The 24,251-nt window shown below is 38.3% G+C and overlaps 1 protein-coding gene across 1 annotated transcript; it reads left to right on the top strand.

Annotated features, from left to right (window-relative positions):
* The first annotated feature begins 756 nt into the window (after positions 1-756).
* On the top strand, positions 757-23,822 carry LOC149808044 (prostaglandin E2 receptor EP3 subtype-like). The gene is made up of 4 exons (XM_089972987.1): positions 757-986; positions 5,224-6,122; positions 21,887-22,668; positions 23,079-23,822. The coding sequence occupies exons 2-4, from the start codon at positions 5,247-5,249 to the stop codon at positions 23,104-23,106; spliced, it is 1,686 nt and encodes a 561-aa protein (XP_089829113.1). The 5' UTR covers positions 757-986; positions 5,224-5,246; the 3' UTR covers positions 23,107-23,822.
* The last annotated feature ends 429 nt before the right edge of the window (positions 23,823-24,251 follow it).

The raw sequence follows: 24,251 nt of genomic DNA on the forward strand, positions 1-24,251 counted from the left end.
TATCAAACCAGATCTTATGAAAGTTAAAGCCTGCTTCACATTCTAAATCTACGCAAAAATTTTAATTATAGATAACATGTTCCATTTTATCTTTAATATAGTTTTATTGTATCGAACAGATGCATACATGCTGGTGTTTAAACACGCTTTGACAAGGTGAAGAGTAAAAGTGAGTTTTGCATGTAGATAATATGATACATTATTAGAACGTTTTTTCGTCTCTCCTACTTTCAATTGTGGCCCTTGTGCTTTTTGTATATTGGTGAATGTGTTTAGTTGTACAGAGGTAAGACGGATGGATGAATCATATCGCCGTCAGAACCGAAACAACTGAGGAAACCATGTCAGCTAGCCATTCTTTGCACCGATTATTATTACCCTTTCGTAAGGGTTGGAGGAAGATTGTCAATATGTGTCAAATTCGAGTTCACCTGTTGGTGGACCGTTTATGTTTCTTACATGAAGAACTGAATACTTACGATCTAATATTTCCTTAATCACGGTCTTCACAGTCTGTCCTATATTTTTCACTCTTATACAATACTATAAATAGTATTTTCATCTTTGTATCTTAGATTTTTACAAAAGCTTTTGGGACAAGTAAGGACATACTTGATCTCTACGGGTGACGCGTTCCGGAAAGCACGCATAAACAGGCGCCGTGTTTTCGCTTTCAGCTTGCTATTTACATGATTAAATCAATGCCTGCTTGTTAACAATCAGTACCATGCACCGACATGAAGCGTTTCAATTTAAACACGCTTTTCAGTTCGAAGAGTCAGCAAAGCTGACTCCGTACCACGGCGTAATCGGCAATTCCAGGCTGATACTGACGGTGATCTGAACAGCTGCTTCTGTTGAGCTGTTGTTATTGATAGGTTTAACTCCTGGAAGTCGTTACACGTTGTGGTGTAGGATCCATGTGTGGGATCTATGGGAGATATCCTTCAAACGAGAAGGAAAAGAAGGAAGTAAAGAATTTATTCGTAAGTACAGTTATCTACTTAACTTGATACATAATAATTCATTAGAGATATTATTGATTTTCATCGTGATTTGCAACGATTTTAATCCTCTCTTCAGTTTGATATCTTTTATTTATTTGTTTTTTTAAACGCTACGCTGTTGTATGTGACTGCAGTTTGATATCAGATTTAAATGTAAAGTTTATTTTAAAAAAGACAAAACAAAACAAAAACTTGTGGTATCCTGTCAGAAGCAGAAACGTATACACGGTTTTATCTGTGATTTCCTGTAATCTCTCTCTCTCTCTCTCTCTCTCTCTCTCTCTGTGAACATGGCCATACCTGCATAGTCAAACTTGTTCCAGACGTACCTGTTTCAAACATACTCTTCATTGAGACCTTTAACGCTCAGACGATATAGACAAAATTCTGATTTCATTAGCTTACAGCAATTCTGTCAGTCTCTTAGTGTGTCGAGCCGTATGTGTGTCTGTCTGCAGTCTATCACTTCAGGTGCGTGGCTGTTTCCCATCTTAATAACTGATCGAATATTTATGTGGAATTACTATTCATTACAGTGGCAGAAATAGCAGCTGATAGCATTTCATTGAAAATCACAAAATTATAAACAATTTTTAAAAACTAAATTAACAATGGCCCTTACCAAGGTAAGTTTTCTGAAAACAATTATTTGTGCAGTTTTCACTCATAGACATTGTGAAAATCTTGTAAACAAAATGTCGTAGACACTTTTATCACCCTGAAAGTTGAATGTATTAGTTAGATATATGCCTACACTTTTATCACCCGGAAAGTTGAATGTATTAGATATATGCCTACACTTTTATCACCCGGAAAGTTGAATGTATTAGTTAGATATATGCCTACACTTTTATCACCCGGAAAGTTGAATACAGGAGTAATACATGTACCTACAAGTCTTCATTAAATTAAATTTATTCGACAAAAGTGCTTCCATGCATTTTCTTTTTCAATTTTACAATGATCACCAAGTTTGGTAGATGTGCAAAGCTTAGATACAGTATGAATATTTTTGTGCCGAAACAGTATTTGATTAACTTGGGTGAATTAAATTAATATATCAAAATTCGACGGTTTCCGGAAAAAATTGTGGTGGTTAGACTTTTCTTTAGTGTTGTGCGGTTAGCCATGCTGAATTCAGTGGTTAACGGTCATTACTGCAACCAACCGCTCCGGTGGTCTAGTGGTTAGAGCTTCCGCCTCGGATGCGGGAGGTCGTGGGTTCGATCCCTGGTCGAGTCACACCAAAGACTTACAAAAATGGTACTAACAGCTGCCTCGCTTGGTGCTCATCATTAAGAGGTTAGTGTTAGGACTGGTCGGCCTGGTGTCAGGATAATGTGACTGGGTGGGACATCATGCTACATGTGTGCGGCATGATGCCCCAGTGCTAGACATCACTTTAAACTGCCACACTGCAGACATCGTTAAAGCTACGTTAAAAATCTAAGTAACACACACTGTTGCATCCACATGGTTTAATTGGCCCTAGAGCATGTCATGTATCAAAAATAAAACTCACAAGGTCAAGTTACTTAGTTGTTTTTTGTAGTTGTAGGGTTTAACGCCATTTTTCAGCACAAGATAGGCTATACATGGCGACCCTTATAACTGGTGGAGGAAGAACCCTGGAAAACCCCGGGAAGAACCACCAACCCACGAGAAGCTACTGGCAGGCTTTCTCACATACCCATGTTAGCCGAGCCTGAGACTCGAACCCACGCAGAGGTGAGATGGCAGTGATCCGGAACGGTGAGCGCTTTAGACCAGTCGGCCACTCGGGACCACCAAGTTACTCTGAACTCTAAATGTGACGCAATGATTAACCGTCAACTTTGTCATTATTCCTGATGAGTCGCACTAAAACACGCTGAGGTTTATTGTTTAGTATCGATCCTTCCAAATAGATACATGTCTCCGTGTCTGTCGCTCTGTCTATAACATTATCTTCTTAAAATGAATTTTTGATCCCGATCTTACAACCTCTCCCTGTGTGGTCGGGGTGGACTGTCAATCTAGGACCCCATCTTATTCCCGTGAGGCATCGTTTCAGTTAGGATCATACTCCAACTGGCGTAGAAAAGACTTCGTTCAGCAGTTAGAGCAAGAACTGTAACTCCATATTATGAAACCTTACGCGAAACTGACAAAATCCAGGCTTTTGATTGCTCAGAATACTTTTTTTTAAATGAGATTTGGAGCTGAGTAAAGTTTTACGACAGAAGGGCCCAGTAGAACGGAAAATTGATTGACTGATGGCCTACGGGCGGACGGACATAAATCTGATCACAGTATGTACAGACAAGACTTATGGTTACATCAAAGGATCTTGGAGAGGTCCCATTGTACAGTACAAATAAAACATTTCAGGCATAAAGTTAATTTTTAAAGATAACAGTAGAGTTTATACATGATTTTTGTATGCTTATATTTGTATATAATATATATGCTTTGAAATTTATCTTCTGCAATATACAATGGAAAAGAAAATTGCAATGTCTACAATGTTATGAGTTACTCGGAAAAGGTGATAATGAGAAACTGCAATGAGTGCAATCAAATGATTGAAGTTACTTTTATTAGCTCGTTTAGTTTTTGTTGTTGTTATTGTTGTTGTTGTTGTTGTAGAGTTTAACGCCATTTTTCAGCACAAGATAGGCTATACATGGCGGCCAGTATAAATGGTGGAGGAAGAACCAGGCAAAACCCCAGGAAGAAGCTCGTTTAGTCATATGTGTACTCAGCAGTGAAGACAATTTTTATTTTATTTTAATGTATCTGTACAGAAATAAAACAAAATTATCTATATACAGAAGGTTCAAAATGAATTCTCTTTTGAATAATTTATATTTACAAGTCAACATTCATCCTTCGCTGTAAAGAGTCATGATAAATTTTCTTACAGTCAATTTCATTTTACTGAAAATTTTACATGTTTCATTGAAAATTTGTTTTACGTATGCTAAAAATGTTCAGCCTACGTATACAAAAACTGAAATTTCAGCATATCAGGCAAAGCATTAAATTTTCAGCCTTCTAATTTACATTTACAAGGCATCACAATTTGCCTAAGCCCCTACCCCCCCCCCGATTTTATTCCATCATTGCACATCGCTGTCTAATAAGTGTCCATCTCGATAAACTGCTGCTATTTTTTGTTCGAAAAAATGCGACTTTCTGTTATTTTCGGGAAAGTTTGCTTGAGCTTTCTGCCAGTCAAATGTTATTCTTTGGCAATCCTAAATTCCCATAGAATGCAAGTTGTTCTTATAGGTCCGTTTTATGTAATTGCTAGCTGTAGTTGAACAGAAAAGAACATTTTGAATTTGAATGTTAGAAGTTCCTATATTTAAAGAAATATATAGAAAAGTTTGAAGATAAAAGAATGAGAATATTCAAGGGAGGAAGTTTGCAGATAGGCGAACTGATAGACGAACAGACAGATGGAGATATACTCATTAAAAAAAGACTAAACTATTGTGTGATTCATTTCAATAATTAACCAGCGGGGGGGGGGGGGGGCGACGACCTAAAAAGTGTCGTTGACTTTTGGGGTTACCCCCACACACACACACACACACACAAAATACCGCAGGTAAAATCAACATTCTCACAATGGGGCTTCGAATGGAGGTGGGGGGGGGGGGGCCAAGGTCAGCGCGTCCATTCATGGACAGTAACGCTGCTTACATACAAGCCTCAGATTAGCCTTTGGATAGTAGAATGATTCAACACTACTGGCTAAAACTGTATTTTTGTTTCCTCCCCTTTTGCAAAACGGGGCTTATTTTGTGGGGATGGGGGAGGGTCGGTCCCCCACTTCTGCTGCTAATTATAAGAATAACTGATAATAAGAGAGGGGCCAGTATCATCTCCTTGAGTGATATGTCCTTCCTTATATACCAATATCCTTGTATATCATCCATATATATCCGATTCTCATAACTCCCCAGATGCAGAAGTCTAAATGGCGCGAAGAATCTTACGCTGCTAAAGTATCGAAGCTAAAGCAGGCAATCGACATCATTCGCTAGGTGTTCGTGCAATATATGCCCAGCATGACGGTTGATTAATAACATTTGAACACGTGGTGAATGGCTCTCCATTTTCTGCCTGCGCTTCGATATTATGATTATCCAGGTTTTTGTATCATTTCGACTTTAACTGTACACACTTTATCAATTAGTGGATGTTCACAAGTGTCATTCTCTTTTAGGTCAAGTCACTTATGCGACTAGAATGAACCGGATTAGTGAATCAGAGCTAACACTGAATGCCACCAACATTGCTCCCTTAATCCGCAATAACCTGGACTGCAACGTGTCTTTCAGTGGAAACATAATAAAAAGCTGCAATCACGCCATGGGAGCAACCATTATTTCTCCCATACTCATGTCTTTGGCAGGAGTTTTTGGCAACATTTTGGCCCTATGGACGCTGTGTAAGATGAAAAAAGACGTAAGAACTACAAAATTTTACACGTTTGTTGGAGCGTTAGCCTTCACAGACTTGGTGGGCATATTGATGACGTCGCCGTCTCCCATAGCCACATATCTCAATGAAAGGCGATGGATGGGAGGACTGGGGCACTGCACATTCCACGGATTTGCTATGATCGCATTTGGGCTCTCAACTCCTTTTATTTTATGTGCCATGGCTGTGGAACGATTTCTTGCACTAGGTTGTTTGTTTTTTTACTCAAACAGATGCCATCCTGGAACAGCAAAAGGCGTTGTGCTCGGTCTTTGGGTTATTGTAATTTTCCTTTCAATGTTGCCCATGTTCGGTTTTGGCCGTTTTAAGGTTCAGTACCCAGGAACCTGGTGTTTTCTTGACTTTCACTCAAAGGACCTTACCGCAAACGTTTATGCCTGTTTTTACGCCGGGATCAACTTAGGTATTATTGTCATCATGATCTTCTGCAACGGATACGTCATAACAAAGCTGTTCAACTTATGCCTTCTCAGACGTGGAGACCTGGGGACGCTTGGACGGAAGGATTCTAATCCACAAAGTAGGCAACTGAGGCGGAAGCAGGGCCACGCCGAAATTCAGATGATTGTTTTGATGTTCACGATAACAAGCGTTTTTGTCGTTTGTTGGGCGCCTCTCATGGTAAGAATATATGGTTTTCAGTTCGAGTCAGATCAATATATTTGTGTCCAGTCTTATGCTTCAATTTCATAGGTTGTTGTCATAAATTAGAATACTATTTTCTCACAGCTCGTAAACCTGCGCTACACAGACACACAAACAAAAACACACACATGCTTACACGCACTTATTAACATCTTACTGACTTGTGGGCAATTCTTACGACATGAGCGTCAGAAATATATCAATTTTCATCGCATCAAAGTTTTTCATACAATTCCTTTGATTAGCAGATACTAATTCAATAAGAGATTATTTGGAAAGCCCCAGATATAGTATGAAAACTGTATATAGTCTGTTTGATGTACTTTGTCTGGACATAAAATTTAGACATCGTGGAAATTATAGGGCAAGTCTAAATATGGTAAGCCTCTTTCGGATGAATCATTGACCATATACATATGCGTTATGCAACATTTAAATGTAAAGTTTAAAAATAATTGTTTTACGTTATCATCGTTTAAATCTGTATATATCACAGCCGGTTGTCCCTATAAATAGAACAGCAAATATCACGCAGTACCAAGCCTTGTACCAGTGTGCATGTGGTCTTTGTGGATGAATTTGTGCAATTACTAGACTTAATCTACAGTTCCGTGTGAGCCACGACAGATTTATCTTTGTTAGCAATATTATCATGCCCCTGTTTTGCAAAATCCATTTGTGGTCATTCCGCAAAAGTGCTCATTTGTCAGATGTTTTAGTATTAGGCTAAATTTTAAACCAAATATTCAGAACATCTTTAAAACAGAACTGGTTGGCAATCGTTTGGAAATTAGTATTTGAAGAAAATTGAATGTTAGAGCTAATCCAGGACTGAAAACGTAAAAAAAGGTATACCTAATGGACATCCATAATTTTTGCCAATAGTAGTTATCAAATCGATTTTAAATGCCATCATTGCAAAGGTACAAATTATTCGTCATTTCCGGTACTGTAATCTGGATTCTTCCCTACAACACACACTCTGCTGCAGCATTCTGCGACTGTTTGGTAGTCAGAATTTGATGTACGGTACATGTTTTGCTAGCCGGAGAAGAAAAAAATATTTTAAACTCAAAAGCTATAATGCCAGATGAGTTTCTGTTATGAACCTGTAGCAATAAACAAAGAAAGAATGATGTACCGCTCATAGTTTTATGTTGTTACATCCCTTATATAGGCTTATAGGAATACGAGAGTGTTAAAAATAAAAGTTTAAAATTGCCTGTCCAGCAACACATATGTGTATTTTTCAAATAGCAATAAAAAATACTCGTATTTTTGCATATTGCCATATCACATGGAGATAAGAGAACATCAAAAATCAAACCATAAAAGATTACTTGACCAGCATTACATGAGTCTGTTATTTCAGTAATTTAAACAAATATACTTGAACAGTCAAACAAGGAAGACGAATAGCGAGCAATAATTTGAATATTTTTACAGATATTAATAATGACACTGTATTACAAACGTTTCACAAACTTCACAAGAAAGCAACCATGTTGGCATGAAGAATAATGTCTGTCATCTTCGCTAGCCGAGGTTCCGATAACTCTATTTACACCTTAGCATATCGAGTAGATATTTCTGTGTTTCGGGACTGTGAATTTCATTGGATGCGACGTCAAGCCACTGTATTCAACCAAAATTATATTCTTCAAAATTGGACACTGTTCCTCGTGATCGAGACAAGGGGAGCACAGAACTTGAATGGACTGATAAATAAGCACTTGTCCAGTGTCGGTCCGTGTTTACACAAATACCTTTCACTCAAATAGACTTGTAATGGCTTTCCTCTGGTACATACTCATAATTTCGATATTGAACTTATAAAGTGTATCCTTTTTAGGTCAATTGCCACCACCGTTTTCGGCCGATGTACAATGCACCACGCTATTGGTTAGTTGGAATTACATACTAAGGGAGGCAACACATGAAATCCAACAGATGTCCCAAGGACAACGCACCGATATAGCTGTTCTATCCGCCAAGGTGTAGATAGGGTTATCGGAACATTGGCAAGCGAAGATGATTGTCTGATCGTTTTCAAGTTTGTATAAAAGTCAAAGTTAGTTGTGTTAAAAAATAACATTGAAGAGAATGACAATGTTTATTTGTTTTAAAAGTGCAATACGAAGAAGGAATCAATTGTGTATTTTATGTGAGTAAATACACCAAATTGTATTCAACTGAACTGATGGTAAAACTTAACGATCGCACTGGGATGTCATCCCTTCTCAAGACTACGTATACGCGAGGATAAAGTTTCTCACCAACATTGGGAGGTTTAGTGTTCATCCAGAGAGAATCGATAGAATACCGTCACTCATAACCGCCCTTGAAGACAAGACCTCGTTTTAGGCCGTCTTTATCTTTCACACCTGATGACTCTGAACACTGTTGTGGCCTTGGTTCTTAGACTTTAGTTGCGGACTTTCCAGTTCAAGCATTTAGGAAACTGAAGACCGCACAGGTATCACCTATCTGCTCAGATTACCCGGGGAACCGAGTTTCACCACCACCTAGGTTGGTGGCTCAATCGAAACTGGTTTATGACCAGCGTCCCAATTCATACATCGTCCAGGTCAGAAGGCGGTCCGCTTCCAAGTTCTGCTTTGCAGTGTGGAGAATCTTCTGGGATTAGTGGGGTAGGAAACGCATTGGTATTAACTACCATCTTTGAGAACAGTATCAGATTTTCTTCTCTTTCTTTTCGAGGGGTGAAAATGTTCTATGTCTATTATTAAGGCCTTAAGGGAATTCCTTTCAAACACTCTCAAATTCTCCTTTAAGTAGGACCTACATCTTTCCAATCTCATTAGGTATTTTGAGCTTTAGAGAGCAATCCACTAGAGGAGTGCCTAATCATGTAATATTTTTGATCGTGTAATATTTACCTACTTCTATTGCAAGATTTACTCCACCAACCCCGCCCTTATGTCTTGTAGTCTTGGTTCAGGTCAAAGAAGAAGGTAACCAGTATGTGGGCTGTTAAACATACATCAGATTGGAATATTGTTATTTTCAGTTCCAGAACCTTCAAATTAGAGGAATGTAGCATACAGAATCAGGTAGCTCTTACCTGGAACTTAGCTAAGCAATGGGATAATAGCAGGGAAGTATTATTTAGTTAAAAGTAGCTTTACTCCGTCCCATTAAAGCTTCATTCGTAAACTGGTTATCTCCGATTAGCCAGGCTGACACAGCAATTGCATTTAGTGAGATAACATTTACTATACTGAAACTCAGCATTTTACATACGAAGCGTTACGAGTTCTTTGCCCCCACTCTGTACAAGACACGAATGCAGCTTTGTAGTTATGACATACCACATTGTTACGCATTTTGAATATTTTCAGCTTTACTTTACGAATGAAATTCAAAACGAACTGGAATTTATAAAAGTTCGATTCACTGCGTTTAAAAATAGATCTCTTGATCGATTGATCGATGGATCAATCTCCGGCCGAGTCATACAAAAGACTTACAAAAATGATGCAAACAGCAGATTCCTTGGCGCTCAGCATTAACAGGTTAGTATTATGACTGGTCTACCAGATGTCAGGATAATGTGAATGGGTGGGACATCATGATACATGTCTGCGACATGATGCACCGGTGCCCCACTGCAGACATCGTAGCGATATGACTGAATTTTTTTTAAACCTACGTTAAAAATCTAAATCACACACACACACACACACACACACACACACACACACACACACTCGATCAATCGATCGATATCAGGATATACAGATCTTAAAGGCGTCAAAATGTAGACCCTCTACTGTGTACATTTATGTAATCAATGAGTTACCCACAAAAAATTCCAAGGAACAAAAGCGAAACAACAAAATCTAATCTTCATGTTTCAACTTATTCAAAATTAGATTTCTGAATGAATCATATAAGCTGCCAGTGATTGAACTTTCATGACCTGTTGCTGTGCGTCACCATACAGTAGCGTATACCTGTATATGGTTTACATTTCTTGGGGTATCAACTCGTGATTCAATACAGTAATATATTTTTGTAAGTAAAAAATTAAACTCGCATCACAATCGTGTTTGCAAAAGGTGTATAAATCGGGTGCTGATTATTGTTTATTGCAAACCGAAATTAAGCCTCAGTCAAAAATTGGTTATAGCGTCTGCTTCTGAACTAGACCGAGATTGCTATGGTCACAAAATTCACGTTTGGGTGTAGAAATAAACACAATGAACGAAAATCCTTATAAGTGAACTACCATCGTTCAGATCTTTTGCTTAAAGATGTTACGATTTGAAGTCTGTCAGATACAGTCTCTGTTTTGTTTATAGTTACTCGACCCCAACAATATCAATCCGCGCATGAAATGTGTTTTTAAAAAATCTTCATTTTCTACGAATCCTTACAGTATTTTGACAAAATACACAATCTGAAACATGATGTTCTTATGTTACGTGTTTAGGCTCGAATAAACAGTAACACAAGAAAGAGTGAAAACAACTATTTCACATGAGCACACATATTTTTCCAGGAAAAAAGAATTAATACTTTTGAATCCAAGTAATTTGAATTAACTCCAAATAGTACAACATACAACTTCTAGTGTAAGAGCCCAACTAACACTGAGAATATCTCTCCAAAAACAAAGGTTATACCGTATTCTAAAGCGCAAAAGGGGGTCACGTGATCGTATTCGAAATTAATTACTTGTTAAAGATCACGTACACCCAGTGTGGCCCTGACGAATACCAATCATTTTACTCTAAGAAATAAAAAAATTTAGAAAAATTGTTAAACACGTACTCCCATCATGACCTCGACAACAACCAATAATTTTAAAATAAAAATAGAACTTATTACGTGGTTGCTACTAATTTTGAATCATGGTCACGATCTAGATCAACACCTAGTGTTTACTAAACGAACAGTCAAGGTCAAACTATTTTCTGGAGAAAGTACGATCTCCAGTGAATAAATTTACATTACAATAGCATGCAATGAAAAATGATTTTAAAAAATCTTTAAAATTGACAAACAAACAATTAAATTGAAATAAATAAATATTAGATCAGATATAATTAAATAAAATATACATATCAATGTGTAAAATCAGAATTTGTTAAACGTCACTGTTCCAAACTTATTTTAAAATTTAGGACATTTTTATCGCTGTCAGTCGCATTCTCGCAGAATCGAAGAACATGGCCATGCTTTCGCCACTCGTGACAGTACAATGTTTTCAATTCACTGGTGGAATTTTGCCATATGTATCTACTCCAAAAACATATATATCCTCTATTTATCTGATGTTGAAGAGAAAAACACTATAGAGGGAAAAAAGACATTTGTGTATTGGATGTGGTAATGGAAAGTCAACTCACCATACATATTTTGATGTGAACAGAATCAAAGAATCAGGTCATTCAGGTTCGCATTTTAGGCACAAAACAGAACATCTGTTCTACACAGTTTATTTCTACAGTATCAAACAGATCTAAAAAGTTATTTACGTATTAATTTGTGGCATAGCAATGTCACGTGAAAGACAGGGGCGTCCGCAGTATTATTGGGTTGGGGCAGACGTAGTGGTCAGCTATTACGTTTTATGGATGCAAGCCAGAACATGTTTAGAAAAGAAACCCATGCTGCCCCTTTCCTTGTTCTTACGTGCGAGCACAGATGGAAACATTATGACATTATTCCAAAATAATATGACGGATTCACATTTGAAGTTAGAATGTGTTGTCGGTGATGAAGGTATCTTTCGATTGCGGAGTGACATAGTTATCAAAATGTGTAACTTTCCATACTTTCTTACAAATGAAATGGAAGTTTGAGTTTCTGCTTTATAAAGATTTTGCATAAGCGTACTGCCATTTAGTATTCGTGTCTATAGACAACTTTTATTCTTAATTTAAAGGCGTATCATCTGCATAGTACATTTGAGATCTATATTATAATCAAATATGGCGGTACATCTACAGAATCCAATCTACAATCGAAGTGGTTAATAATTCACTTCACTGCAAGGAATAGGTTTTGTTCTTGGGTATTACAATATTTCTAGTGAATTGAGACACACTATCTTTTATCACAAAAATGAAACAAAGCCTTTTCAATTCCATTTATTTTACAACCTCGAAATGTAGATGAAATAGGGTGAAATAAGGAATGTCTGTAAATGGTATCATTGAAGAACTTGTTAATGTTGAATGTCTGAAACATAATCACAATAACTTATAATCAACATGAGTAACAGTTACATGGTGTGTATCACAAAAGACAATTCTAAATTGTTATTACTCATTAGACAGATCAGGCGTCTACTGACAGTTGTTGTTTTTTTTTAAGCCTTCATCAAATCATAAACACTAGCAAACGAAGGAAAACTATTTAAATGGTAAAAGTACGGCCTCATTAGAGCTAACCTATGCAGCTTTCTTCGATTCTGTTGCTTTCAAAGTGTGTTTCGTGGAGACTTAATTTCATACTGTATATATGGTTATTATTGGCAATTAAAGAGGACAGCAATTAACAGTGAAAATCAACATAAAAGATGAAGAACATTTCATACGGTATGCCTGTAAGGTATGATTATTTAGTCTTAAGTAAATAATAAAATGATTGAGTGCACATTGGGTGCAGCAGCCTTTATCACTCGATGCTTGGCAGAATTTGCAATGTATCAGAGAGGTCATACGGAGCAAATACTGAGACTAAAGATTAAGATCTACTGTAGGAGACTGGACAATGTCCAGTGCTAGGCTAAAAAATTAGTAATGTCTTTAAACCCCAATAATCGCATTATTATAACATTACTTTATCTTCCTAAATTAGCTGTTTCAGCTTCTAGTAGGTATGTATACATATAAGTTGTGTTTTGGCGTAAAACTTTGGATTTGAATAATTTGAAACATATCAGTAGCGGTAGGGGCCACTGTAGCGATAATGTGAATGTCCGTACAAAACCACCCCTCGGCCACCATAGCGACAATAGGAAGGAATTAGCATTACAAGACCCCATAGGTCACTATAGCGGCAACATAAAAGGTTTGGTTTTGTATAAGGTCAAAAGGAATGGAACAGGTGGGTGACATCACGGTACTGGACATTGGCAACAATGTTGCAAGGGGCTGACCTCAATCGAGCCAAACAGCAAACAGTGACAGCGGGGGGGGGGGGGGGGTGAGCGGGTAGTGCGTAAGTTTAGCTAATTCAGCGGGTAGCGGGTGACGGGAAGCGGGTGACAGGTACGTTCAGCTATTCAGCTAGTTCATCAACTATTCGAATAATAACGCTTGGCGAGGCGGGGCGGGATTGGCGGGACACGGCCATAGGAAATATACATAGATTTATTAACATAAATCTATCACACATAAAATATAGAATCGATTTTTAAAAAAAACGGCAAGAGGGTAAATGCTTTCGAGGCAAATATAAAAAATAAAATCGACAAAACAATTTTTTCGGCAAGAGAGCAAATCTTTACGAGACATATGAGTGGCCCTGAAAAGGGCATATGTTTTCTTTTTGTGTTAACATCATTCCGTTAACATAGAGGGCATCGCATTGGTCATCTCCTCTTCCTCAAACTTCTTCTGACTTCTGGACCGTAGATGAGGACTGTCTTCAGACAGCTTTGTCTTTCCATATATATCGTTCTTTTCCAAACGCTCGTATCGGTGATCTTGATGATTGTTCATGATGATTTCATATATATGGGTAAGTATGTGCGGAACAGCGTCGACGATAGGAGGGTAAATGATTCAACCTTAGTCCAAAACGTGTCGTGAGAACAGGTGAAGGGAATAAAGTGACTCGGGGTTATTTATAGCGGAAGAGCGGATCGAAACGGATTGAGTCTATTCACCAATCCCAAAACCCGTTACAAAATTAAATCACAAGGCGGGGTCTTCTTCCAATCCGAAGAGAGCTATCTGTGACGTCACGTTCCATATATAGATGCGCAAGCGTCTGTGCGCAGTGAATCAATGCGACACTGTTTTGAAACATGACGGAAACTAAGAAGACGATGAATTGGGATGCACCGGCCGTGGAGACGAGAAGTGATGGCATAGCAACGGCTACCAAAGCCAACACGGGCCTGCTTCCAGAAGAGGTAAATTTTAATTGGGATTTAATGGATTTTCTCTCTTCTTCACAAGAATTTGTTCCTTTGCAGCAACTTCGCCACCTTCTCGTTCTTTACCACACGTCAAAGATTTTAAACAGAGACAGAAAAAAGAATTGGAGATTTTTTTACAACAGCAGAAAGAAGCAGAACAAGCTTTTCTCCTTCAACAGCAACAGCGAGAAGAAGCAGAGGCACGAAGGAAACGACAGGAAGAAGCAGCAGAGAAGAAACAAGGTCTAAGAGAGGAAGACAGTGAACGTCAAACGGTGACGCTACTCTTAGATATTTTGGCAGAGTTAAGGAGTCTGAACCAAATGTATCAGACTTCTTTTATACGACCCAAGATAAAAGGACCTTCCCAAGCCAAAGAGCCCAACCCTGTTGATACGCCTGAGATGCCATCACTAGTGATTTCTACCAAATCGTCGACAGGAGCAAGTCCAGAAGTAGGTCCTGGCCGTGGCAAAGGCTTGTGGCATTTAAAGCTGATTGCTTCTCAAAGGTCCTTTTCAGGGCCACCCATTTTTCTCGAAAAGAGAGTATTCATTTTGCAAAAATCAATTAAAACTCAAAATCTCTTTTTAGCCCAATGATGAACGTGTGTGATTGCGTAAGTGTAGATCCTTATTCTAAAAAAATCAAAACCAAGAGACACTTACATTTTCGTTCTGGCCTATTCTGGTACAAATTTTACAATCCAATTCACAACACAACACTTTAAAAAGTTCATAGGCTTCATCTGTGTCCCTGTTCACTCTCTCTGTTTTTCTTCACTTTCACAGGTTTTTACTCTTCTTCCTCATTTTTTTTTCGTCTTCTTTTCTTCTCTTTCTGGACATATCAGGGTTCTTCTACTTCTTCCTGTTCGGAATCCCTCCCTTCCTCCTGTTGTTTCGTAGGGCAGTCTGAAGACTAATGTCCTTTCTCTTGACAATGATAAGACGTATCTTGACTTTTGTCTCTTTTGACACCTGTCTTGCTTTTTTGACGGTCTGGGCATTCTGAAGACCAATATCCTTTATTCTTACAGATATAGCAAATATCTTGACTTTTATCTCGAAAGGAGGGGAAGTATTCGGTCGGCTTGTCTGAAGAAAATCTTCATCTTATGACACCTCGCAAAGTTCTGATCAGAAGTTTGATCTGTGTTGACTCGCTCATCGTTCTGGTAGGCTTGAGAGTGAAATGAATAATTGGATGGAAGACACTGACCCTTTATATAGGCAAGACACTGGTCTGACATGGATATAAAGGGACCCATGGCGTTTCAAATGTAGTCATTTGACTTTTTGCCCTTAAGATGTAACGATCGCATCATTTCGTGGACAAAGGAAAAGAAAACAGAAACGTGACTTATCGCCTCGCATAGTAGTTGGTTCAGATTCATGCCGCCGATTTTGAAGATGACAAGAGCGAGCCAGAATCCAGACCCAGAGAGTCTACACCAAACCAAAGTCCACCACCACTAAATCCTGAAAAGTACTACCATAGTAGAGAGAGGGATAAACGCTCCACTGGAAAATTTAGAACTACGGTCTACACGTACACGGTGAAGTTTAAAGATTTCAAGTCCGACGTAACGCTGGAGAATGCAGAAGAGTTCATCACCGATGTGTGTGATTCTTTGTTAACCACACTGAAACAGGAATATCAAGCCAAAGAACACGATCGCCTGAAACTTTCCCTTTATCACGGCACCCTGAAGTCCCCCGTTTGGATTGAGTTTAGTAGCCCATCAGAAGTGACATTTTCTAAAATCATCGACAAGATTTAACACGTAACAAACCAACGACAAGTTTCACATCACAGATGGAAAAGCGACACTGTTTATGACCCATTTATCTCTTCCCCAAGGGACAGGACGCAAAAATGTGTCATTGGTGGACGAACTTCGCAGCACCAAAAATTTTCTCGTCCGAATTAGCTACCCTCAAGACAAGATGTGTTTAGCCTGTACCATCGTCGTTGAACGACTTTTGAAGTTCCCCGTTTGGATCGAGTTTAGCAGCCCAGCAGAATTGACACTTTTCAAAATCATGACAAGATTCAACACGTACAACAATCCAACGACAAGTTTCACATTACCGATGGAAAAGTGACACTGTTCATGACCCGCGTTTCTCTTCCGCAAGGGACCGAACGCAAAAAGGTGTATTTGGTAGACGACCTTCGCAGCATCAAGCGCAGTCTCGTCCAAAATAACAACCCTCAAGACAAGATGTGTTTAGCCATGGATATCATGGTGGGGCGAACATATGCCAACTAGAACGACACGGTAGAATGGAAAAGAGCATGGAAAGCTATTCAACGATCGGACCGAGCCTAACAATTAAATGAAGCAGAACTGCTGTTTCAGCAAGCGGGGATATCCAAAGACACCGCTCGTGGCATTCCTGAAATGCGAAAATTGCAAGATGTCTTAGCTCTTAGCTCCACGCTACACCTTGAAAGTACACCCTCAAGAAGTGTCTATCATGACAATGAACATTTCGATGCCATTACCAGTATCACTGGATTCCTGGGAAACAGATATTGTTAGAAATGTAACTATGGCTATAACAATCGAGAGCAATACAAGCATTGTCGATCTAAATGTGAGGGCTGTTCAGCTTCTAAACCCTGTCTTGACGAAGAACAGGCACAAGTGCATTGTCCAGCTTGTCAACGCACATTTGTCAGCCTTTCCTGTTACCAACAACATTTGAAAACACAAGGTTCACAGAAGAAAGTGCTTGTCAACTGCTGAGATTGTTTCCTACTTGTGGACAAGGCTTAGCTACCAATAGTGCCAAGTTACATGTTTAATTCAGGAAAGACACGATGTCACATTTGTCGCCAAATCGTGGACTTGGAACACGAATGATAGGTTCAAAAATACCATTCCAAATATAAAGAGGAAGCTGACAAGAATAAAAGCAATTTCATCTTTTATTGATTTAAAATGCATGCAAGAGACTGGCATTCACATTCCTAATTTCTGCGTGGCTCACCGAGAGTGCGAGAAGTGCATCCAAGAACCGATCTTTAGTCATTGTCCTCATTGCAGCAAGATTCCTGGAGGATGTAAAAAAATTATTTTGGGGACCTAACACACTGGTCGTTTTCGCCCAATGGATCTTAGACCCCATCGACGAAACGTGGATCCAAGATGACATCGAACGTTACGGATATGGTCATCGCAATGCCACGGTGATGGCTCACACTTTCTCGGGATACGATGGGCAATTTCTTTTCAGATTATATACGGAACAAAGCAACGACCGTGCTAAAGTCACTTTGAACAGAGCCAAAATCATATCCATGCAAGTGGGACAACTGCAATTTAAAGATTCGATGAGTTACTTGCCCATACCGTTGAGTCGAATGCCAAGTGAAGACTGGGAGAGTGAAGCCAATCAACCCAAACCCACCCCACCCACCCCTGCATTACCGGCCACAACCTTAAATCGGGAGCAGGACTGGAGCCGGCGATGTGTCTGTGGTGCCAGGCCAGGGAGATGTCACCATTAGCCAGGTGCATTTGGAATTAGAAAAAACATCCCTTCTCAGGGCTCCCTAGATCTCTAGAAAAGAGGCTATTCAAGTTGTCAGTTTGTGTGAATGTGGAGTAAACACTGTCTCCTTTACTGATGTGCGTGTGTGTGTGTGTGTGTGTGTGTGTGTGTGTGTGTGTGTGTGTATTCGTTCGCGTACGTTTGTGTGTTGATAGTAGATATTGGGTTTGTATGCGTTTGCCTAGATATGTGGATAGTACATAATGGGTTTTTTTTCCTTCCCTTCTGTGTTGATAGTAGATATTGGGGTTATTTTCTTCCCCTTCTGTGTTGATAGTAGAGTGAGTGTTTGTATGTGTTCGCGCACGTTCGTGTGTTGATAGCAGATATTGGTTTTGTATGCGTTTGCGTACTTATGTGGATAGTATATAATGTGTTTTTCCCTTCCTTTCTGTGTGGATAGTAGATATTGGGTTAGTGGATAGTATATCATAGTTTTTCCTTCCCTTCTGTGTGGATAGCAGATAATATGTGAAGTTAGTGTAAGGGTTGTTTATCTTAACGTCCTTGCTTGAGACATATAAAGTCGCGCCATTCAACATTGAATACAAAATGGCTTCGAACCACCTTGACAAAATAAAGATATTGCAAGAAGCAGTAGACGATCTGGGATGGTGGAGTAGATGTTGCTCATACTAAATGATGATTACTATTATAGTCCCCACCGTCTCAAAATGGAAATCAACGACTTAAAGAAGACAAAGGAAAGGCTAAGAGAGTTACTGAAACAGGAAAAGGAGGACGAAGAAGATAGAATAAGAATGAGAGCATGGAATGAAAAAATAGAAAAAGAAGAGGAGAACGAGAAAAGGAAAAAAGAGGAGGAGGAGAAGGAGAAAAAGGAGACGAAAAAGAAGAAGAAGAACGTTGGAGAGAAAATAAGAGGTTGGTGGAGGAAAAGAAGAGATTAGAAGATAAAGAAGAAGAAGAAAACGAAAGGCCCTTTTCATATCTATATATTCTCTCTTGCCATATAGGTGTGTCTTTGTTTGGTGATCGTGTCTTTGTTTTGTGTTTGTTTGTTTGTTTACCCGCCGTGTCAAGCGTTATTATTCGTATAGTTTACGAACTAGCTGAACTTACCCGCCACTCTCTGAACTTACCCGCTACCCTCTTTTTCTCCCACTTACACTGTTTGCTGTTTGGCCCGATTGAGGTCAGCCCCTTGTAACATTGTTGCCAACGTCCAGTATTGTGACGTCACCCACCTGTTCCATTCCTATTGTCCCTATTTAAAACCAAACCTTCTGTCGCTATAGTGGGGTGGGTTGTGTGTCTTGTAATGCTAATTCCCATTGTGGCTATAAATTTTGTCACTATAGTGGCGGGGGGTGGGGGGTTCAATGGACATTCCCATTGTCGCTATAGTGGCCCCTGTTATTTCTGATATTAAAACCTGGAAAGAACAAGTCACTGAACAGAATGATAATGAAAGAACAAAATCTCAGATCTGCAAGAAACGAATGATGCAAGAAGAAAAGGGGTTTAGATGGCTATTACTTGATGCACATTGACTCGGAGCCGACTAAAGAGCATAATGACTCCTGAAAACTAAAATAAATGAATGCCTTTAAATTACAATATCTAACAAAAATCAATTTTTTTTTATAATTTTTTTTAACTCCTGCCTGTCAAGCGAAAAGCTTGTCAAAGTTTTCTCTCCTTGTCCTGTAGGAAATGGATTTTGCGGCATATGGAATAGCACACGGTTGATATATCGATTCATGGCATATTTTCTACTAAACATGCTTTACTTTGGCATTTCACAACAGTTTTTTGGCTTTAGTGGCGTCATTTTCCATGCATTATAACTTTCCGGCACGTCGTAAAATATTCAATACTCCATTGCCATTTTGTATGTTTCATTATTCTTTTATTGTATTTTAATATATCAAACACCTTTCATCAATTTCAACCATAAGCATAAAGTGACACAGTCATACGAACTGATTTATTGAAAATAAGAAAAATATCTACAAAGGTCTTATAAATTAAGTTCCTCCCTAAGGGCAAGTTGACCTTTGTGAAAGTTAAAACAAAACAAAAACGTAAAAGTGTATTCTCCAAAGAAATTATTCAGCAGAATTTGATCTATTTGACAGAAAGCGATATGGCATAAGAGCTACCTATACAAAACAATCTAAAAAAATGTCTTCTCCAGCACTGGTCAACATAATTTGACTTAATGTCACTCATATCATTATTTAATATAGCCTTTTAAGTGCCTGAATGATACTGATCCGCTAACCATTCAAACCTTTAATGTCAGACAGCATCCTACTAACTCTGATTTCTTGGCCAATTGATCTTGCATTTGGCTGTTAGTTAGATGTCAGACAGCATCCTACTAACTCTGATTTCTTGGCCAATTGATCTTGCATTTGGCTGTTAGTTAGATGTCAGACAGCATCCTACTAACTCTGATTTCTTGGCCAATTGATCTTGCATTTGGCTGTTAGTTAGATGTCAGACAGCATCCTACTAACTCTGATTTCTTGGCCAATTGATCTTGCATTTGGCTGTTAGTTAGATGTCAGTCACGTCTTGATAGCCATTTTTTCCGCTTGCTTCCCGCTGCATGACGGGCGCCCTTATTTAAATAATGACGTTTTTAAAATTTATGAACAATCACATTACCTGTTTATTTCATAAAACCTTTATTACTTATTTTTTCTCTCGTTTCTCTCTATGCTGATCCTGATTGGATATTAAAGTGCATAGCAATACACTGAACTAATATATACGTTAAATTCTAATATTTGTAACCAGCTTACGGAAAACAATCACGTGCCTTAAGTAAGATAGAGCTGGTTATATTTTGCCAGAATTTGTTTAAAAGTGACATCAGAATTTATATCACTCTCTCGCCAAAATTTCAAACCCAAGAATCAGTAAATAGTTTTTAAAGAACACTTTGCCAGACATTTTCAGGAGTTACTTGCGACTTGAATGACTCGCCGTCAACCAGCCTTCTGTATAAAGGTGTCACTACGAATAATTTGGATGTTCTATACCCAGCGCTCATGACCGATTATATCTTTCTTTTTGTCATACTCGTATTGTTTTTCTTGTCAATTCAATCCAAAACAGCAATAACCGCTTCCTCTAGTACTCCATAGTAGGTAGGTAGTCTTACGTGATATTGGATGGAAGCAGAGGTAGTTAAGTTAGCAGAGCATTGGACTCCTTATCACAGGGTAGCAGGTTCAATACTAGCCAGGTCGGATTCTTAGGTGTGTCTTTTTCAAAATGCATTTAGCTTCCATTTTCTTGGCGTGATATAGCCAATAATGCGTTAAAAACTGCCCCTAACACCAACAATCCAGCCCAAACCAGCCAAGGTCAGCCGCCTCATTGTGTCCTTGGCTAGGGAACTTGCAAAAAAAGATTAGAGCTTTCCGATTTGTTTGCAAATCATGACTTGTGTACCTTCTCTACTGAATTTCGATGCCTTACTTTCCGTGTGTGTGTGTGTGTGTGTGTGTGTGTGTGTTCTTGTTTTTCATATTTGATTTGTTTATACTCTGGATTGGGTATTCTTCAATTTAAGAAAGTTTTCATTTAAATCGAATTTCGTTTGTCTTTAAATTTCTACCGTATAAGCTTCTTTTGATGGCATCTTAGTGCGAAAACTAGGTCTAAAATGCGTGGAGGGCGTAGAATGATGTATACATTTACAATTAAGAGAAAAATATAAAAAAAATTGGAGAAGTAAAACACACAAGCATTGTGGTCTTTTATCGGTATAAGGATTAATCAGCTTACAATATTTTAAAAACTTTCTCCAAATACGTTTTTGTAAAATGTTCATCTTTTTGTAAACTGTTCATCGAGGATAACTTTGTTCAAGATGGCTACAACCAGTGCTTCACTAGACTATTATGGAACCCTCTTTGAAGTTGGCGGTAGTCGTTCAAAGCAAACTTTGTCACTGGTGCTTGTCTAGATAAGAGACAAAATGTTTTTGTTATTTTTGCCGAAAAACATGTGTACAAACGAGTTTGGACCTTTTAAAAATACGTGACAAGTCTACTTTAATGAAGTCAATTCCATTTCAGTTGAGGATCATACTGACAGTTTCAACACGAGAGACCAATCACCTCCTGGATCTAACAGCTGTGAGGATGGCAAGCTTCAACCAGACATTGGACCCGTGGCTTTACATTCTTTTGAGAAGGTCCTTCATCGTAAGAATTAAAAATATCTTCCTCAAAGTCTTTTGTTTCTGTTGCCGTAAACAGGAGACGGAAATAAGCGTCAGTGGATACATTGGACCTCAAATTTTGCCTCCTGTGTGGATACATAGGCACCGTATTGGGGAGTTCCGTCCTCACCAGGAAAATGTTTGCCTCATCGACAAGGAAAATTCGGAAGGTCAGGGTCTCAATAGCTCGCTTGGCCGCTTGCCAGACGTGATGCTTAATACGGAAATTGGAAATGTTAATGCAAGACTGCCAGATGTAACTGGAAGTGGCGCTGAATCTGCCGATTACGTCTGTCGTCTCCATATCTCCAATGGCGAAATTATTAATCAGTCTGGCTCAGATGATGATGGGATATACGTGAGATTCACTTTCCTTCCAAGGACAAACAGTGATACTCTTGTTTCCTTCAAAGCAGACTGCACATCACGTGATGTTACAATGGTACCGTTGCGAACTCAGTCGTGTAACAGCAAATCAGGTCAAAAGAAATCCACAAACAAATTTATGAAACAAATGACATTGTCATCCGGCTACTCAACAAAGGAAACAACAGCTTTACCCACGAGTCAGCTGCAAAAAACATGTTTAGAACCCCGCTCGGAAATATTGCCCATAAATCAAATTGGCCACGAAACGTAAGGCTGCTCAATAATATCGTCTTTACAACATAAGTTTGATTAATAAGTAACTAAATAAATAAATGTATACAATCATAAATAAATAAAACATACAGATTTTCTAAAAATATCGATTACTGCTAGATGGATAAGGTGTTCGGTTACTTTCTCATTTGGAGAAAAATAATTAAAACATCTTCAAAAACTGCAGTGGACGCTCTGTATGCATTCGAAAGATCAGAAAAGAGACTGAGACGAGAGAACATATTTTTGAAACTGAAAGCAAACCAGTATTAATTAATAAAAAATGTATATACAATAGAATCTACACAAACTGGTTTTAATGATAGCCTGTTGCAACTCACATCAAATACATTTGAGCATGTCAAAAACTTCTTAACCTGTCACCATCAATATTTCCTTTTCAGCTTGAGGCGGGCAAAATCCAATACGTGATCACACCAGGGATGAAAGCTTTGTATTAGATCTGGTCAGGGAGGAATTTCACATATAACATATTGGAGTGTTGACATATAATAAGACTAGCATGAGCCAAGGAATCAACAGTTTGATTAGTGCCTCTTAGCATCGTGGTACTGGCATAACCGTCATGATTATCTTGATTAGTGAAGACCACTACAATGAAAGCTCAGAAATAATCTCTACACCAAGAAATAGGGTGTTTGTACGTTAGGGAATTGCCTGATGGCGGATAATGAAACAAACATCGATCCAGGCATTACTGTGGTATGAACTTGTATCATGGTATTTGAATGAATGCGGAGAAATCTTATGACATTATAAACAACCAAGGAATTGTAAGGCATTATCCCACTATTTCGCACCCCTTTGTCAATGTCTCTGTGCGTTTGTTTATTCTGCCTGTCTTTCTCTCCTTCAATATTGCTTACATTGATACATACCTAAATGAAAAGAAATCCGTACTTCATACAAAATGTACAGCAATGCTTTATTTGTATGTGTTGCTTAGTATGATGTAATTGAAATGTCATTGTATGCGTTAACTCCAAAAACATTAACTTTTGGTGTTTTGCTAAGTCCTACAAATTTCATATGATTATAATATAAAAATGAAGTATTCTGTAAGAAGACATAAACATAATGTATTTGGGTTCTGCTGCTTGTATTCAAATAAACAAACTAAAACTGTTTTCGTCGCCTTTTGTTCTGACTCGTACAGTGACATATGGAGAGCAGTTTCAACAGTACTTTCTACTATTGAACACATGCGAAAACAAATATTCTACATATGGAAATAATGTTTTTATATATGTAACAATATTGTTATATATGTGAAATAAGGATTCCTTTTCATATGTGAAATTCTTTCTCACATATGTGAAATTCTTTTCGCATGTCAAATTCACTTGTACATGTGAGATGAATAATTTAATTTCATATTGTACGCACAATACATGAAGTATCCAATATATATATGAACACATATATATATATTCCTTCGTTTAAAGCTAGCAAACTCTCACTTTTTTTTTTGCTAAACAACGCAAATTTACACTTTGTTCAAACATCGTAAGTTATAATCGTGATTTTAAAAAATCGTACGATACAACCGAAGTGAG

Source organism: Sinohyriopsis cumingii, chromosome 1 (assembly GCF_028554795.1).
Source record: "Sinohyriopsis cumingii isolate HCF-2022 chromosome 1, ASM2855479v2, whole genome shotgun sequence".
NCBI lineage: Eukaryota > Metazoa > Mollusca > Bivalvia > Unionida > Unionidae > Sinohyriopsis > Sinohyriopsis cumingii.